The 20444-nt window shown below is 31.6% G+C and overlaps 1 protein-coding gene across 2 annotated transcripts; it reads right to left on the bottom strand.

Moving 5' to 3' along the window:
* Positions 1–3389: 3389 nt before the first annotated feature.
* LOC120086171 (folate-sensitive fragile site protein) lies at positions 3390–10405 on the bottom strand. Of its 2 annotated transcripts, XM_039042680.2 has the most exons (11): positions 10248–10405; positions 10067–10134; positions 8669–8750; positions 8351–8434; positions 7582–7621; positions 7438–7483; positions 6944–7002; positions 5751–5818; positions 4838–4921; positions 4705–4760; positions 3390–3831 (listed from the first exon to the last, which is right to left on the bottom strand). In XM_039042680.2, the coding sequence occupies exons 1-11, from the start codon at positions 10301–10303 to the stop codon at positions 3746–3748; spliced, it is 729 nt and encodes a 242-aa protein (XP_038898608.1). In that variant the 5' UTR covers positions 10304–10405; the 3' UTR covers positions 3390–3745. The 2 variants fall into 2 exon arrangements, with proteins under 2 accessions (XP_038898608.1, XP_090174199.1); XM_090318073.1 differs by lacking the exons at positions 10067–10134; positions 10248–10405 and adding an exon at positions 9567–9722.
* Positions 10406–20444: the final 10039 nt, after the last annotated feature.

Below are 20444 nucleotides of genomic sequence, written 5' to 3'. Positions count from 1 at the left end.
GCTTCATTTGGAATTGTTGTAGTTTTTAAAATAATTGTTGGTAGCTATGCTTCTAGAAAAATTAATGTAGATAGATGTAAAAGAATGTTTGGTAAATTTTAATGTTAAGATTAGGAAAAAAAAAAACTAGTTAAGGTGTTTGGTAAATTAATACTAAATTAGTGTAATTTAGTTATATAATTATTTGAAAATATATATGATTTGAAATGCAATCATTTTTGTTTAATTAAAAAAATTATGAAATAATTTCTTTGAAAAGAATAATTGTTATAAGAATTTGAACCAATTAAAATTTGGATTAAACGTGAGAAAATAAATTGATGAAATGAAAATTTGAGATAGATGAGAAAAGATACCAAATTTTTAGGAAAACTAAAATCTAAATTCTCCATCAAATAACTTTGGCAGATTAAAACAATTTTAGAAGTGATTCTAAGTAGATTAATAAATAAGTTGTTTTACTAAACAGATAGTTAAGATTCTCCTAAAATAATTTTTTTGTTATTTCAAAAGCAATACTAAACCGGCCTTAATTCAATTGCAATTGAAATCTCACTGATTCCCAAGCATTATTATTGTTAAGTTGATGAGGGTTTATTTTTCTGGTACCTTTTCCTTATCTAGTTTTTCTTTTCTGTTTCTTTCTTTTGTTGGGTCTCATTGATGTCTATTTATTCTTTATTTCTTTGTATTATGATTAAGTTGGTTATTCAATATAATATATAAGAAGATTAAGTTGGTTATTCAATATAATATATAAGAATTAACTTGATATAAGAGTTTAGGTTTTAAACTACCTTTGCTTCTGTCACTGATTCTGTTTCATTTTCAAATATGCATTTGTGGGCCTCTATTTATGTTTTCAGATCTTTCAGGGTTTATGTTCCCTTTTCCAATTAGTCGTTCGTGGGTTCTGTCTTGAGTCCAGAAGTTCTTTATGTTTTAGTTCTTTGTAAGTTCTGTCTCGTACTTTGTGTTTTAGTTCTTCATGGGTTCTGTCTCCAACCCAGATCTGCCTTAATTTGATTCTGGAGTTTTCTTCAATCTCCGTCGTCAGCTTCAGTCGGTCCCTTTACAAACTCGAGTTGGTTGTTATTCTACCACTTTGAGTTGAGGAAAGGTGTTAAAGTTAATGAGGGTTTATTTTTCCTATACCTTTTCCTTATCTAGTTTTTCTTTTTCAGTATTTTTTTCTTTTCTATTTCTTTCCTTTTGTTAGGTTCGTTGATGTCTATTTATTCTTTATTTCTCTGTATTTTGATCAAGTTGATTATTCCATATAATATACAAAAATTAACAATTATAAATAATGTTTTCTTCTCGAAGTATGATAAAGGTAGAGGAATTGAATTGAAATTCCAAATCTTTTGGTCTCCAACATATCCATATATCAGTTGGATCGTGATGATCAAAGAGTTGTCAATCTTCAACCCAGAATTGGGTTCCTCTCCCATTAGTCGTTAAATTTTATTTTGCTAAGCTCATTACTGATGTCCGTCATGTGGGTTGTGATTTGACTGAACTTGGATGTTTAGTGGAGGAGATTATCTGGGTTGGCAACGGGGTCGGGGATGGGGGACTCCCATCTCTGCCCCCGTCCCCGCCATTTGAAGGCGGGATTCCCCGTCGAGGAAACGGGCCCCGCAGGGCCCCATTCCCCATTTCCCGTGGGGATTTTCTATTTTTTTTAAATTTTTTTAAGTTTGGGCTTAAATTTAGAATTTATATATTCAATATTGGGCTTACAATACTATAAATCTATAGTATACATTATAAACATACATATAAATAAGTTATTTTATATATTATAAATATATATTTATAAAATATTTAAAATATAACTATATAAAATCGAGGTCTGGGTCGGAGCGGGGATACCATCTCGAAAAAATTTCCCGTCCCGATCGGGGCGGGGCTCCGCGGGTAATTTTGCCAACCCTATCCCTATCTGAGATTAGCCGCGTTGTTTCCTTGGCCTGGTGCTCGAGATTGGCTAATGGGGCGACACACCTTCTCGCATATGCGGCACTGGAGTACAATAATTTTGGGACTTTTTTTTGTTTGTTTTCTCCCGTCTATTATTGAAGAAGCTGTTAGGGTTCATCTATTTTGTGTAGTTGGTTCTCCTCTCCTATTTGTGAGGAAGCTTTTGTATTGGACTCTATTTAGTTGTTGGTTATAAATTATACTTTAAAAAAAACACACACACATCCACATATTGAACACTATTTGCTTTAGATACTCGTGTTATCCAACATATTTGTATGTCAGTTGAGTTATGTTGATTTTGAATTAAATAAATGAAGAAACCCAAACTTGATTAAATTGACGAAAGTCTAAATACAATTCTAAAATAGCTTTATTTTTCTGATCAATCAATTTATATACATATCTTGGTTAAATTACATGTTTTAGTTGTTTTAGTTGTACTTCTAGGTTTATATAATTGATTCTATTCTTAAATATTCAATATTGGAATAAAATACCCGGATTGAATATTAGAAAGATCAATCCATGTGACTTAACTAATAAAGTTTTGTTCAAAACATCCCATCCTACCTGTATGTAGGTTAAAAACAAATAGACAGAGACAAAATATCCCCTTATCAATTAAACTGCCAAACTGGATGTGAAGTTCTAACATCCACCTACCCACCAACCAGACAATTTGACATTTCCTCGTCAAAAATTCCGTTTTATATAACGCAATTACTATCAGTCCAAGTTCATTGGTGGGAGCCAACAAACGTCAAAACTAGAGGATGAAAGGGGTGGTTGGTGACAGTGAGGGTGACGATGGATAATAGGGAGTTGAGACGAAAAACACTCGATTAGACAAAAAATGGAGAAATGAGAAGGAAGAATTTTCTTCTCGTTAGTTAAGGATGGGGATTACATTCTTCTTCCACGCCTTGCCACGATAAATATAACATATATACAAATATATAAGATTATATATATATAATACTTTACAAAAATCATACTTCAATAATCAACTCTTTCATATAATCTTTTAACATTTAAGACTTTCTTATTTTTATTTAAAGTTAAGTGTTAGACTATGTTATTGTAATATTTAAATTTTACTTTAAGAAACCATGGGTGAATAGTTTAATATTTTTGCACACAATATTATTGTTTGTATGAGGAAATTTTAGTGCTCTTTAATAAAAAAAAAAAATGTATTGGAAATGACCCAGAAAATTTTATTTGGGTGAGAATAAATTCAAGAAGTGTTAAAAAAAATGAATAAATAGTTTTCTTTTACAAAAATGGAGATTGAAATAGGGGGTGGGGCAGGGACTGGGAAGCTCTTCCCAGTCCTGGCTCGAGAACATCTTTGCCTGAGTATGAACATTGAATACAATAGGAGACTTCCAAGCTTCTGATGATTCAAAATCGACAAACCAATGTTCGATTGATCGTTCAATTTTCCTATCACTCCCAAAGGAAAGAAGCTTTTGTACAAATGGTTCTGAGCAAAAACCCCTGCTGCACACAGCTCATATAACAGAACAAGATATATAGATCATGACAAGGCTGCAATACAATTAAACAATTTCGAGAACCACATGAACATGATGTTTTATGTTAAGATACAAGTTTCCCAAAAAAATAAAAAGGTGTATGCGTACAACCCACAGCCATTTGTCGTCTTCAAAAAGGTTTCAAGGAAGCGGATCGCTGAAAATAATAATCGTCGAGGCTGAAAGTGTAGTCCTGAGGCCCATATTCATCAAGATCATTATGGAAACATTCCCTCCAGATATTCATCAAAGTCTTCTTTGTCGTGAGCTTTATGATCCCCATATGATGTTGAGGCCTTCTTTCCTGCAAAGAAATGGCAATAATCATTCCCAATAGACTGAGTATTCAAAAGTTTATTTTGAACAGAAATGCGAAATGTTATAAAAGGGCAAGCCGATCCAATGAGGTTACGAAAATTCTCCGATTGAATATGAGAATATTTAAACTATAGTTGTGAAAAGCTAGAAATTTGGCAGGTGAGTTGTCCCGTGAGATTCGTCGAGGTGTGCATAAGCTGGTCCGGACACTCAACGAATATCAAAATAAAAATTATAATAAAACCTAGAAATTTGTACCCCTCCGAAATAAAAAGAAGCTAGGATGTTTTTTAAGCCTGCAATATGGAAATGTCTAAAACTGCTTCAGGGCTTTCCTTCTAAATTTATGGCATTTCTTTCCTTCTAAATCAACCAAATAAGAGCTCAATTGATATCAGCCACAAGATCCTCTTGCCAGTCTAGCCAGTAGTTTCTAGTCTATTCAATAGGAAAGAAATGTGATTATTAAGAGTGTAACTCACTAGCTAAGGACGCTTGAGTTGATCAGAGAGGGAAGTTTCAAATTCCTCTAACTATTTGGGGTATCGCTCTGTATTTCCTTGTTCTACAAATTATCGAAATGGTTCTCTGATTTCTACTATCGATCCAACTTTTTATACTACCAAATGAACCTGAGAACATAGTACCAAGCCTAGGAAAGGGTTTCCTTCTATAACAAAAGATCCAATGTGTATGATATCTTGAAGTTCTTGTAATCAACTACTTCAACTTTCTTTACACAAAAAAAGGAGAAAAAAAAGGACAACAGTAATTAATAATCTCTCATATATGTAATGGTCTAAAAGTGGCAAACACAATTGAATAACTTCTCCAAATTATAGAGGGCACTTCATCATACCTTTTCTCCTCGTTCTGCTCCCTTCATCCTCACTATCTGAGTTGTCATCACTTGACCTGAAAGTAAATATAACAGTCAGCTTCTGTAAAAGTTGACAAGCAGAAAAGTGCTCCTTTAGAGTTTTGAATAGCACCTCTTCCTTTTGGACATATCTTGCTCCTTCCTTTCCTGTTTCTCCTTTTCTTTCTTTCTCTTGTAGTGAAGCTTTTTTAAGCATCTATTCCAAATTATCCAAGATGGGAGAAAATATTGGTAAATAAACCTTACAAAGAAACGCAAGGAGACAATATGAAAATAGAAAAAGGATCGAAGACGATGGTTTTAGTCATCAGGGAAATTAATATTCCAAACAAAAAAAGGATTGAAGACGATCAGAAAAAGAATAATTAATATTCCAAACAAAGAGTTACAGTGAAAATCGTTGCTTTGATTCATATTCGTATCTGACATCACATTTAAATATAAGTAATGAAGTGTGGAAGGAATGGAAACTAAACAGCAACCTGATTCAACATATGATCCATATCCAAGCAGAAACAAAACCTATAAATACGTGCAGATGACTACATGACATTCAAAATCATGCAAAATGGAATTAAAGAACTGCATTTAATGATTATGTATTCAGATCCTAATTAATTACTTAATTCAGCATTCCATGATTTGCATATCTATAAAAGATAAAGAAGCATGTAAAATGTTTGGCTTCAATCGAAGAGGAAGAATAAATGACAGTCTCATCCAAACATATCACCCATGATTATGGAAACAATACTATAGAAACAATATGAATATGTCTAGTATTATCTAAAAGCGTCCTTCAATCATCTGGCAAAAGATAAAGATATTCCATAAGATCAAATCACAGTTTAGGAAAGAAGCGGCCTTTTCAGTAATATAAAAGAGTTCAAACGGATCTAATGGAGCATAATGAATAAAAACTACAAAGGACACAACCACATCGAAGTGCTGATACAAACAGCACAGTCGCTGAGGGGAAAAAGAAATAGAATCGGGAACCTTAGCATATAAAAATGACCACCGACCTCTCACAAGTTACCAGCTTTACAAGGGCTTGTTTGTTTTCTCCTGCTTCAAAATAAGAAAAGTTCACCTGCAATAATAGAGAAGTAAAAAGACATGCAGTAACTAGAAGCGGCCAACATCGTTCATTTAGAACTTTGATCTTGTAACAAATGGAAAACCATTCCAAATTTGAACATCCCAGCTCATCAGGACATGTCATTATGTCAAATAAAGTTGCAATAGTAAATATTGACATTTTGCCTGTATACTGTACATCAATACCTATACCAATAGCACCTGCACTATCCACTATCAATACCTATACCAATAGCACCTGCACTAACCACTTCCAAGTTTGCAACCACATGAATTTCCATCATTAAATCCTCATTATCGATCCTGTGTTTTTAAAAGAAAATTTCAAGCATCTGTTTCTTAATTTTGCTAAACTCCTTTTCCTAGCCAAACAGGCCATCTTTGGCCTCATGAAAGAAAAATTGCAGTCAAACAAGGAACTTCTTGGAAATAATTGAATTGACCATGTAGAAGTAAATTCAGGTACTTTGAAGTTGGCAGGAGAAAAAGAGGGGGGGGTCGAGGGAGAACAGATAAACACCCAAACTCAATGTCCATGAAGTACTACATTTTATCTTGCAATGTCACTACCAGACTAAAAAACTCTAAGCTAATACACTATTTTAAGCTTGATCTTTTTTCAATTCATTCTTTCTTATGTGGATTTGAATATTGATTCTGATTTGCAAAATCTACTGCATAGATTATTAACCTAAACTAAGTAATGACAACATGATGAATTCAATACTTCTTCATGTAACACCATATCATATTACCACCACACCTAACAGTTTAATCTGCTTATGCTAAAGTAAAAACAATCTGTTCAACTCATTCGAACAGAGTAGTAAGGTGTGATGGGCAGTGCCAGAATCCACTGAACAACAGGTCCCATCCAAAAACTTATATATCCATGTCATATCTCTCCTCTGCTCTTATTGCCCTCAAATAAGCCTTTAAAGTTTAATCAGAAGACAAAGTCCTTCCTATGTCTTTCAATATAAAAGCAGTACCCAGTTAATATCCACAGTCCCAATTAATATGTTCCTATTTATACATTATCAAGTCTCTATCATATCCTGATATGTTGAAGTAGTAAACTAGTTGTAGCTGGTATCTAAATATATATTAATATTACCTCATAGCTTGCTAAACCATCCTTCTCATCACAATGCTTGTTACCGCATATGAACTGCCCTGACAGAAGAAAAAGTGGTCAAGCAAAAGCTCGAGCATAAATCCCAACAAAAAAGATAAAGATTACAGCCTACAGGAAATTAGTACTTTTTTCAACTATAAAATGTCAATAGACAAATTGTGAAAACAAGATACAGCGTACATTTAAAATGAGGTAGTTTCAATATCCAAAATAAAAAAAAAATGAACAAGGTACTTAAAGAAGTGGAATAATTTTTATAAGGCTCCTAGCTAACCACACAGCCAATTAGCCAGATAAACAAATATTCAAAGTAAAGTAAATAATAAACGAAAAGGCGATATCATCAAAAGGCAACCGATTGTACAGTCAAGCAGCAGGATAATGGAAGTTCATACTAAAAGTTAATAACTAAAATTAAAAAAATGAAAGAAAAGATGGCAGATACTAAAGAATGGACATTAAAAAAATTGTACCTTTCCCAGATATTACTTCCTTCTCCGTACGCCACCTGAGACCAATCTATAAAGAAAGTTTTAATACTAGTTTGAATTTCACGTGAAAATTTCAGTAAGAAACGGAAAATAGAAGTGAAGTAATGAGAAAACTTCATAGCTCACCTTCCCACTTTTGTATTGTGTCATATCAGCTATGCAGTATCTTCGATGAATTTAAGGCAACAATATCTGATTTGCTCTCACATAAGCATAAAAAAGTACTAATTTTGTTCTTGTGATAAGAAGCATTGCACATATGCTTAAAAAAAAAGTAACTAAATGGGGGATCGAATTAAACTGTTTCCAGCTTCCCTAACAGCAATGTAGCCCTTGAAATGCACAGTCAAAAAAATATATATATTCAACGGTTACACAAAGAAAACCTTAACTGCTATAAGTACTTCTAAGGCACCTGTAGCAGTAATTTAATCAGATTTCAATGTAGTTTCTGTCTTTAAACTATTATCTAGTCTCTGGTAGTTTGGCCCCTAAATTTTTAAATTTTGATTTTGGTCATTCAATTTCTACCCACAACTTGCTTTGGTCATTTAACTCTTAAAATCTCATTTTTAGTCCTCCATTTTTCTTTAAATTCCTTGAAATGTAATTTAACCCCTTTATTATCTATGTCCTATTCACATTATCAAGATAGAGACTAAATATGAGCTCTTAAAAAAAGTTTGAAGACTAATGTTGATATTTTAAATATTAATGAACTGAAATTTAAGAAAACATGGAAAAAAGTTTAATGACTAAAATGAAACTTTTAAAAGTTCAACAACCAAATTGACAAATAGAAATCAAAGACAAAAGCCAGATCTAAAACTCTATCTAATCAATATAACAAACGGCTAAAGCCCAGAAATATGGCATCAGATTATACATAGGATACTCTTTGAAAAGCTTATCATAATATCGCTTCACGAGCTTCTGCTCCCATGATGTATCCATGTCATCTTCTTCCGAACGAATGAACCTTGAAAATAATTCATTGAAAATAGCCTATAAACTTTCTTATTCCAAAGAAGGGAAGAAAAACTATTTAATTTTTTTAAAAAAAAAAAAAAAAAAAAAACACGCACTACCAGTATAACTATGACATAGTTTATTTCTTACTGAAAACACCACTAATCTGGTCATAACACGTATTGCAAACATGAAGACGAGGAACTTTATAATGACTGCCATAAGAAGAATAGTGGGTTCTTACCGGTAGCCCTCCCTCAAGGTGTCTTGATCAGTCTTGATAGGAAATTTTTCTCCCCCAGTTTTATTTTTCCCGTAGAAATGAACTGCAACCAATAAAGACCACACAATTCAAATAGTAAAAAAATAACTGAGTATCAATCTGGTAACCTACTAAGGAGGACTATAGAGCTATTAAAAAAAATGAAGATACGCCTATTCGTATTCGTTAGTTGCATTGACTGACAAGAATTTGACACAATTTCAGATGTTTTAAGATATGAGGTTCTCTTTCTACTGCTTCGGCTTCCAAAACAAATAGTAACACGGGAAAATAAAAGAAAAATTATTACGAAAATCCATAAGCCTAACCAATAGATTGTTCAAAATCCATAATACAGTCTTAGTTTGAAGTCGTCTTTTTAATAAATATATCAGCTATTTTTGAGAGGAATGAACATGTAGGAAAAAGGTCTACTTTGATACACGAACCAAATTGAAGCCTTAATATTACTTTAACTTTTAGCACAAATTAATAAATTCTTATCCTTTCCTAGAAGAAATTTACGTTAACTAGCATGAAAGTGGACAACCATAGTTCATTCGTTTACGAATCTTTCTTAGCCACGATATATTTATACAACATTTTATATATATAAATAAAATAAAATAACTCAAATAAGGTATGACTCGCATTATCGCATTGAAATTTCAGTACTTCGTCTGACATATACAAGCACTAATGCTCCACCGAATTCTTAGTACTTCCTCAGATTTATGTACTCGTCTTTTTTCCCCTACTCTAGTCTCTAAATAATAAATTTTAATACCCTGCCGAAGTTCAAGGCTAAAAGACCAAAAGGCCAGAGGCACAATTCAGGTCTGTAATATACTTAATGTACTTGAACTAATCTCGAGGTTACCTGAAATATTTCTTGCATCAAACTGTATGTTAGGATGACTGTAGCCTCCTGTCATCTTAGTGAAGGAAACTGTTCATCATTCTTTTGCTTTAGGACTCCAGGATGTGCAAATAAGGGGCTCAATATTTGCAAGCTTCCTTCAAGTCCGTCTGTTAGCTAATAAGCTAACTTAATGAGTTTTTTTTAACAATTCTTAGAGCAACGGGTCAATGGCCATGTTGTCGCTCTATTCCATTTGCAACCGCGATAGACAAAATCCGAATGAGCTAAAAGCTAAACAATAATATTCATCCACTTCCATAAATGAGCAGTAATTTCGCCCCCACTACTAGTAACTGATTCGTCATGTTGAAATATAAGATCATGCGCTAAATTCAACTAAAGCAACATATAATTAAGCCATAATCACGAATCTAATCGTTTCCCTCACAAATGCTCATTAATTACACAAAAATGCTCCACGAAAAGTAAAGTAAAGATTAATAAAGTAGAAATCGCACCATAATCATGCATAAACTTCTTGTGGCGATCGTAAGCATTAAGCCCTCGCACATGAGCCTGGTACTGTCTGCAAAATTTTCAAGAATAAGGAAGAAAATTAGTTAAGAATAAGTGAAAGAAAGAGCTCCATGGAGATGAGTTATGGACATGTTAAGAGAGATTGAAGACAAGAGAACGCACTGTTTTCTCTCTTCTCTTTCGAAGATGGCGTTCTTCAGAGAGCCGAACGACGCCATGGCCGCGCCAAGCGATGAATTTCGCTGTGATTTGGTGATTCGTAGAGGAGGTCTGCCTTCTGCTGGAATCAAACTGACGCCCACTCGACAATGAATTTGGGCCGGGCTTTACTACTGCTTTCTTATGGGGGCTCAAACTTACGGGCGAATGGGTTTTGACATGTTCGTTTTTAGTTTTAAATTGCTTTTCAAAATTAAAAATGAGGTGTATACAGATATAGGTTAAAGAGAAATTCTTTTAAATGAAAAAATCGTTGAAAATATTTTTAAATATAGATCATCTACTATTGATAGATACCTATCAATATCAGTCAATAATAAACTATGATTTTACTATATTTGAAAATATTTTAAATATTTTTTCCATTTAAGACAATTTCTCTTTAACCTATATTTATATAAACCTAATTTTTAATTTTTATAAGCGATATAAATCTAGAAAGGAACATGTCAAACCCATTTGCCCACAGTGAAATTTTACTATATATAAAAATATTTGAGTGTATTTTATTATATTTGAAAACAATATTGGATTTAAAAAAATGTCAAATACACAATTATTTAAACTTTTTTATTTTTTACATAATAGACTAATGCATTATTATTTTACTTAAAAGTTTGGTCAAAGGTTTGAACTTTTTTTATTTTTTTTACCTGAATAGCCTATGCGTTATTATTTTACTTAAAAGTTTGGTCCACGGGTAAGTTCAAGAATAATGTATTTTTTAAAGATAATGACAAAAATAGGATATATTAGAAAGAAATTACAAAAGTAGGTGGAGGAAGAAAGTATTGACAAAAATAAGGTAGCAAAATCGTGTACCCGATACACGATTTTTATATCAGCTAACAAACTCGTGGATACAAAGGGGAACAAATCTATTTGAATTTACCAGTAAAACAAATCTATGTAGAAAAAAAATTACGGTAAAACAAATCTATGAGAAAAAAATAGATTTTGCCTTCATTCGTGACTAGAAATTTGATTTAATTTTTATTTTATTGTAGGTCTTTAAAAATTTGAATTTCACATCAAAAAATACAAAAAAAAAAAACACTAAAAAAAAAAAGAAGACAGAAGTTGGGGAAAATGTGAAAAAAATAAATAAATTTAGCCTTATAAATTTTATTCAATTTTTTTTATCATATGCCTTTTTGAATTTCACAGTATCCGAAAAAAAAAAAAAAAAAAAAAAAACACTAGAAAATAAAAGAAGAAAATGAAAGTTGGGGGAAAATGTGAAAATAAAAATAGATTTAGTCTTAATTCATTGCTAGAAATTTGATTCAAATTTTATTTTACCATACGCCTTTAAGAATTTAAATTTCACGGTAAAAGATTCTCCGAAAATGCAAAAAAAACACTAAAAAATAAAAGAAGAAAACAGAAGTTGGGGGAAAATGTGAAAGAAAAAAATATCTAGAATTAATTCGAGGCTAAAGATTCAATTTTTATTTGCAATTAAAAATTTGAATTTCGCGATTCTCCAAAAATACAAAAAAAAAAAAACTTAAAAAATAAAAGAAGAAGACGGAAGTTGGGGGAAAATGTGAAAAAAATATATATTTAACTTTAATTCGTGGCTTTGATTCAATTTTTATTTTACTATAGGCCTTTGAAAATTTGAATTTCACGATTTTTCGAATATGCAAAAACGCTAAAAAATATAAAAAGATTTTTTTGTGGTTGTCCTTGCCTTAAATCATGAACGGGGCACACGATTTATCTGCTGACTCAAAACTCATGGCCCCCATCCACGATTTCACAACCCTATTTTTGTCAATAGTTCCAAACCAACCTTATTTTTGTCAATAAATATTAAAATAATATTATTTTTTAAAAAAATTCCAGTTTACTTCTTTGGCCTTTATTACCATTCTTTTTTTAAAAAGATTTCAACTAAAGGAGAATGAATCAATTTATTTACAAATATAACAAAATGTCACTATTTATCGGCAATAGACCACGATAGACATCTATCAGTGTTTGATATATGTCTATTGCAATCTATCGCCCACTAATAGATGTCAATTGCAGTTTATCATTGATAAACAATAACATTTTTGCTATACTTGAAACTATTTTATGCAATTTTACCATTTAAACAACTATAAAAAAAAAAAAAAAAAACATATACAATAGTATCGATATCAAAAGATAGGAAAGTTTCTTGTGGTTATGAACTTTCCAAAGTGACATTCTTTTCAAAATCCATGTAAGTAAATAAAGTGTTTCCAAAAATTCGAAAAGAGTTCTCGTGAATGAAAGCATGAATCAACAATAAGCTTTGAAGGAGAAAACGAGTATATTTGTTATCTACAGTACAAAATATTAGATATATATTTGAAGTTTCTATAAATAAACCGTGGTATATTTGATAAGTGCATAGACAATATATTTTGTACAATATATCATATTGTATATCGAACACTATATGAGATATATATTTACATTTTTTAGTATATTTGTAAACACGCCAAAAAATAAACTATAGCATATACAATGTATATTTACATTTTCCAGTATATTTTATATATACTCAAGATTTTAATAGAGGAAATTTCCATTTTCAACTAGAAATATGGAGAGAAATAAAAGATACACTAAATATTCTAAAATGAAGGAAACATTAATTTTTATTGTGCATTAAATGAATATCAATCGAAATTAATAAATAATAAAAACAAGTATTAATAAAAAAAAAAAATAATAAACATTTTGAAATGATGGATGCTAAATTAGTCAAATATGAAAAATAAAATATCATAATGAAATAATTCAAATTTTAAAAAATTTATGAAATGTATGGTGTAAAAATGATTTTCTGACTAAAATTTAAAAAAATTGGAAGTTTTTCTTTTAAAATGGACTAAAAAATCGGTCTAGAGCAAAAGTGTTGTAACATTGAGGAGCACAATGGCGTATGACGAGAACACGGATATGGAGAAGATATATTTGAAATAAAATAAAATAACTAAATAATTAAATGAAATACATCAAATTATAGGAAATGGGAGAAAATGGAAACTTCCTCCAAGCCTTTTGGATTTCTTACCAATATGTGTGTATCTTACAAAACCTACCAAATGTCACTAGGTGGATTACATTGATACTAATAGTGTGTAATTTTGAGACAAGTAGACAACACTTGGGGAAATAGGGGTATGACACATGGTCAATGGACAATAAGCACGAGCATCTAATGGGCATCTATTATTATAATATTTATAAAACTCTTCCTTAGATGCTCATTATATATATGAAATATGCCTCATTAAAATCTTACTATGAAAAACCCTAGTAAAAGAAAAAAAAGTATATATTTAATGTAATATACACTCATAAAATAGTACAATATATTTACTTCCCCTCGTGAAAACATCATTTAAAATCTTTGAGTCGTTGCATTCTAATGTTGTGCATCGATTTTTCAAAGGTTGTGGTGGGTAATGCCTTTGTAAATAAATCTTTCAGGTTATCTTTTGAACAGATTTATTGTACATTGATGTCAACATCTTCTTCAAGATCGTGGGTGTAGAGAAGTTTTGATGAAATATGTTTTGTTCTATCTCCTTTAATATATCATCGTTTGATTTGGGCTATACATGTTCTGTTGTCTTCGTATAATATTGTTGAAAGTTTTTTTATTAAAAGGCAAACCACATGTTCCACAAATGTGTTGAGTCATTAATCTTAGTCACACGCACTTTCGATTAGCCTCGTGGATTGCAAAGATTTCACCATAATTTAAAGAAGTGATTGTTATGGTCGGTTTCACTGGTCGCCATGATACCGCGGTTCCTCCATATGCGAACAGATAACCTGATTTAATTTTATCTAAATCTCTTTTTATTAGTTTAAATATGTTATTATCAGTTTCAAATTGTAATATAAAGTTGAACATATTTCCAGTTCTGAAAATTAACTAATATACATTGTAAATACAGTGTAATTGCAACGTGAAGTTATGAGATTGACTAATCTACATTTACACATATAGTGCCATTGTAATATGAAGTTATGCGATTTTAATTTTCATTTTTCGTATTTTTTTATTTACATTAGAGGTTCTTCTTGATTTTTCTCCAACGATATCTATTTGAATCTATCTTTTGTTATCAAATTTTGTTTTATTTTTTTATTATTTGTTTATGCAGTTTGTTATTATATTAATTTTTTGTGTGTATATTATTATTATTTATATAGTTTATACTCTTTAAAATGTAATCTAATAATATAACAATATATCATTGGTATATAAAATATATTTATTATTTTGATAAAATTTGTTTTATATTGTTCCATTTTAGAAGAAGAAGAAGAGGAAAAAAAAAAAAAAAAAAACTAACCCTTATTTCCAATGTTTGAATATATTTATAATTTTCATGAAAAAAAAAAATCTAAGCACTTTCCTCCCTACATATTTAAAAATATATATTTTTTAAAAAACCCCTCATTATATTTTACCTTCCTCTTATCCCATCCTTTTCTTTCTCTCTTTCCTAGTTTCCATTTGCAGTAACTTCTAGCCATAACATCTCCACAACCTCTCCTTTAAAGTTTATGCTAGCACACCCTTCTCACCACAGTCGCATATTGGGTCATCTCATTTACAACCTTACATCATTTCTTCTCTCACTATCGCCCTCTCTGCTACATTTCGGTTTACACGACTATCAAATCTTCTTTTGTTCATCATCGATTGGTTCTCTAAGTGGTTGCATGCCACCACTGATGACCATCGCACCACAAACACACCATCGTGGTCGTCCATTGAAGAAGCAACTGCCAATTGTTTCTCAATGAGGACCATATTGGCGAGTTTTTAGATTTTCAAACCATTTCTAAGATTTTGACTACGCTGTTTGTTTTTTAGTTTTTGGTTTATATTATATTATTTATTTATTTATTTTTGCTTATAGAAGTTTAGATATAGTATATTTGCAATGTTCGAGTTGTTTTTAAAACATTGTCTATTTGTACTCAATTTGTTAGTCTTTGAGGTAGTTTGGTCATTTACCAATTTGTATTTTCTATTATTTGAATTTGTTTTGCTGTTTTTACAATTTTGAAATTTTTTTACCATTTTTCTAAATGAAACTTTAACATTTGTTATTTCTCTTGTCAGCCCTAAATAATTTATGTTTTCCCATTAATAATCAATATCATGAGTTGCATGAATGCATTATAATGAATGAATAAATAAATAAATAAGTGGGTGTGTGTCTGTGTATAAAGAAGAAGCAAGAAAATGCCCAAAATATGTCCACGCAACATATTTTAAGAAGGGTAATACTTGGGTGTGTCGAGTGTCTCGACCCCACTACAAGGAAGAGCGTCATCAAGGACGATGACGTGATTAAGTAGGGGAGAATGTCTCGACCTTACTATAAGGGTGAGCATCATCGAGAATGATGAGGAGAATAAGTGGGGGAGACTGTGTCGACCTAGAAATAGAGTCATCGAGGACGATGACAGTGTTAAGTGGGAAATAGTGTCTCGACCCTACTATGACAAAGTGGGTTGAGACTCCCACGAAGTGGACGAGATAAGAAGCAATCACGATGACATCTAAAACGATGTCATCTATCAGGCCAAAGAAAGGGCAAGAGAAGTAAAGTGCGATGCGATCGAGGACGATGCATCATCTAACACATAAAGAATAGTAAGCAAACATGCCAGATTGAACATCAAATAAGAAGACAAACACCATTGTCATTGGTGGTGTCAATGACGAGCTTAGTGGGGGCCAGATGGGGTCCGCGACCATGACCTTGAAAGTTAGGGTCTCGTCGTGAGTTTGGACGGCAACTCTAGAGCGCATATTGAGGAAATATGCAAGCACGTTGAATTTCAAGTCAATCAGAGTTCAGATGAAAGCTCTATGTTGGCGAGTGACCGTTCGCCATAATCCATATGCATGGGTGGCAAGTAAGGAAATGTTCAGAAAATACTATAAGGGAGAGACATGGTGTTGTCTCTCTACCACCCATGGGCATTGGTGCCTAAGTGAACTACCACAAGTGTGTCATGGCGTGGGTGAGTGTCGGGGATGAGTGTCTCAGACAACTTCCTATGAGGAGGAGTAACTCAAGGACAGTGTCGACTGGCACGAGTGTGCCGAACATTGCTCCTTTTCGAAAAGAATGGAGGTTGGTATATATGCTCAGGTTCCAGCACAGTATCCTCAAACGACGCGGTATGGTTGCAAGTGTCGTCATGCCTTGATGATGTTCGTATTGATGGTTGTTTCGTTGGTCCCGGTAGATGTGAATGACTCGAGAGTCGATTCTTGATAAACGTGTCCCTATGTGGAATGAAGCTTTATGTTATTCTAAGGTTCAGGGTGGCATCGTTGAACACTGATGGACACCCAATGAGCGTTAGAAAGTTACTCTCAGTTCAGCTAGAGGCAAGACTTATCCCAATTGACAAGTTAAGTTAGTTCCTGACTCGAGATGAAGTAAAAAGCTTATAATGAGTTGGATAAAGTAGTATTGACCCCGTTATGGGCCAGAACTCATGCTGGTAAGGTCCTGACAATATGAGGAATGGGATGACCGAATGGTGGAGAACTAAGGTGAAGGAGAGAAGTTGGAATGTACGAAGGGGCGACGTACATTGTCGAGATAAGCTAAGTTGTAAGCATCAAGTTGAGAACATACGATCAAGACAATGTCACTGCAAGCGAAAGAATGCTCATAGGTACGACTAGTCGAACGAATGTTCGATGTGCGTTGTGAGACAAAGATTACGTAAGCTCGGCTGAGGATGAAATAACCTCGCCTGAAGCTCCAACAAAGTAAGATGACTCGAGAAAATAATGTATTAGCTAGGATTAGCCTTTAGGCTGGTCATGTTCGAGGAAAAGATCATGGCACTGCACAATTGAAGAAGTATAAATGTGACACCAGGCATTACCCATCTTTGTGTATCACTTCTCACCATTCACATACAAAATATTAAAATATTTCAAAAAAGGAAAAAATTCAAATTTGCCACATTGCAAGTTATGACTGGATAATTTAGTGGGATGCACAAAGATATGTGATATCCAAGATACACCTAAGTATTTTTCTTTTAAGAAATCTAACTCCCCTTAAATAGCAAAATTTTCAATACACCAAAGCGAATAGAATTCAACTGTCATACATGCATTAACAACTAATAGGTATATGATTTGAATCTCTTGTCCTAATTACATTAAAATAAATATAATATAATATAATATCATTAAAACAAACTTTCTAGTATCACTATGAAAAATATACAAGCAAACCTAAAGGAAAAAGATATTGACATCAATCATCACAAAAGTAGGTAAAAACAATAAACGCATTAACTACTCCTACCAACCCTTTTGTCTCTAATCAATGTGGCATGGACCCATGGATGTCACCCTTTCACATGGAAGGATCTATTCCTCCCAACAGCATAGTATTATTGCCTTGGATATTTAGGGCAAAATATCTAGACCAAATTTCGATTAGCCACTTCAGGTTTCTTCAACCTCCATTATTGTATTAGGAGTTTGTATTTTATATGAATTAAACTAGTAAGTTGATGGACATTGAAATTTATATAATTTACACGCATGAAAAAATGTATATATTAAGATGATCAGATTGTCGTGATAAATAGATTTTGAAAGGAAAGATCGTCGTTCTGAAGAGATGTATAATACAAGAAGGGCAACATTTCAACTTTGATCTTATGAGAATTTAGAAACAATGTCTACACTTTATTCTCCTACTCAAGATTCAGGTGAAACCATACGTTCTTATATGGATATGAGTTAAATGTTCATTAAAATTATTTTTCTATTTTAAAAAAAGCACGCATAATTAATTTTAAAGTACTCCAAGCTCTACTTTATTTTTAAAGAAGTCGATAGACATATAAAACTACTAATTAAAACATTTCGCTATGGATTTTTTTTTATTGGTTGGGACTTTTAAATAATATCTTCGAAGCAATTCATTATTTTTCTTTACGTATAAATAAATTAATATACTATTGTCTATATAAGATTGTGATGTTTTTCTATATAGATCACATGCCTCTTTATTAGCTTTAATGTATGATTAATAATTTTGTGTGACGTTTTCTTAGAAAAAATGTATGACGTAGGTAATAAGTCTAACTTTATTAAATTTGGACATATAATTTATTGGAGTAAACAATAAATTATAAATTATTTCATCTTTAACGCCGTCACTGCTTTGCAATGGAGATTTCCTATCTCGTTTAAGATCACTATGCAAATATTTATCTATTATTCCTATATTATATATTCTAAACTTAATTTCCTACCCTTCAGAATAAATAAATAAATAAATAAACTTAATTTAAGGTGAAATATTATCTTGATCTATTTACTTTGAGGCTTACTTAATTGTATCTACATATTTTCAATACTTCAATACATTTGAAAGTATATATAGACTATAATTAAATAAATTCAAAAGTATAATAATCAAAATGATATTTTGATGAGCATTGCTCAACTTGCATAAAGTGTTTGATTTTGATCAAAAGGTTTAAGGTTCAATCTTCATCTCATATACTAAAAAATGTAACTTTATTATAAAACAAATACATCGTTGCATAATTTAATTATACTTTATACTTTTAAATTAAAAGAGACACGTTCTCTAGAACTTCAAATGAATTAGATTTTTATTTCAAATTAGATTTTTTCTCTTATCCTAAATGATGGTGGAAAGAGAGGGGAAATATTGAGATAAAAAAATTGTAAATTTAATAATTTAAGTACTATATATTTTTTCAGTGGTATTTGACCCTCTTACTTAATTGATGTTACAATCATACATTCCAAACATGATGTTAAATAACTCAATTTCAATTGTATATTCATTATTGAAGTTTTTACATTTATTGAAAAACTTTATTTTTTCATCTTTTACCTTTTACACATTTACTGAGAAACTCCATTGATCTTACAACTCTACATCCTGAACAATATTATTCCAAAACTTCAAAACTCAAATCAACATCTCCTATTTACTTTAAAGAGCTTGATCGTTTTGAATTCTATGATTAAAAATTCATTTACAAAAATGTTGGGTTGTATCATATTTATTAGATAAAAATTGGTTTTACTTTATAAGTTTGACTAAGAGGTTGAGAGGACTGCAGACAAATATAGACGAGACAAGTCAAAACTAGTTAAAATAGGACTAAATATATCAAGGGTCAGGACTACACATGGAAAAAAGAATTTCTCTAATTAATTTAATAAAACTTTATTAGGTATTTTTAGATTTTTTTAAAATAATTATTTTAATATATATATTGACAAAAGTAAGATAGGATTGAAAGTATTGTCAAAAATAGGTTTTTAAATCGTATACTCGGTACATGATTACACCTTGATCGTGTACCGGTATACGATTAGCCCTAAATCGTGTACCTCATACACGAGTGCTTGTTGATCTGACACGTGTACTCTGTCGTGGCAGTCATGCAGCATTGACTGAGATAATCGTGCACCCGGTACACGATCACCTTAAGTCGTGTACCGAGTATACGACTCCCTTCTCTATTAAACCGCCGCGACCCTTATTCTTCCTCCATCCGAAAAGTCTTATGCCTCCTCTTTTCTTCCATCTTCCCCGTCCAAAAATCTCCTCTGTTCGTCCATCCGAACAAATTATCCCAAAATCTCCTATCTTAATTCGTGTGCCTCCATTTAACCATCTGTCCAACCATTTGTTTTCAAAGCTTCTCCTCTTTTTGATTGTGGTGAAAAATTTTCCCTACGTTGTTTTTGAATATATTTATTTATGGTACTTATATTGTTTGTATTTGGGTTGAAATTAATGTGTAGTTTATGCATCTATGATTTATTTGTTGGGTTAAATCTATAAATATATGTATATGTTTGTCTATTTGTTGGGCTGATTTTGTCTAATGTAGTTTATGAACTTAGAAATTAGATTTTGTTGGGTTACTTTTCTGATTTTGTCTAATGTAGTTTACGAACTTAATGTCTAATTCTAATGTAGTTTATGAACTTATAAATTAGATTATGTTTATGAACTTAAAAATGAAGATTGGTTCATATATATTACTTTGTTTGCATTTTGGCTGAATTAAATGTATGATTCATGGATATAT

This window comes from Benincasa hispida, chromosome 9 (assembly GCF_027475165.1).
Source record: "Benincasa hispida cultivar pf3 chromosome 9, pf3_genome.v1.1, whole genome shotgun sequence".
Classification (NCBI taxonomy): Eukaryota; Viridiplantae; Streptophyta; class Magnoliopsida; order Cucurbitales; family Cucurbitaceae; genus Benincasa; species Benincasa hispida.
This window is presented reverse-complemented; position numbering and strand designations above follow the sequence as displayed.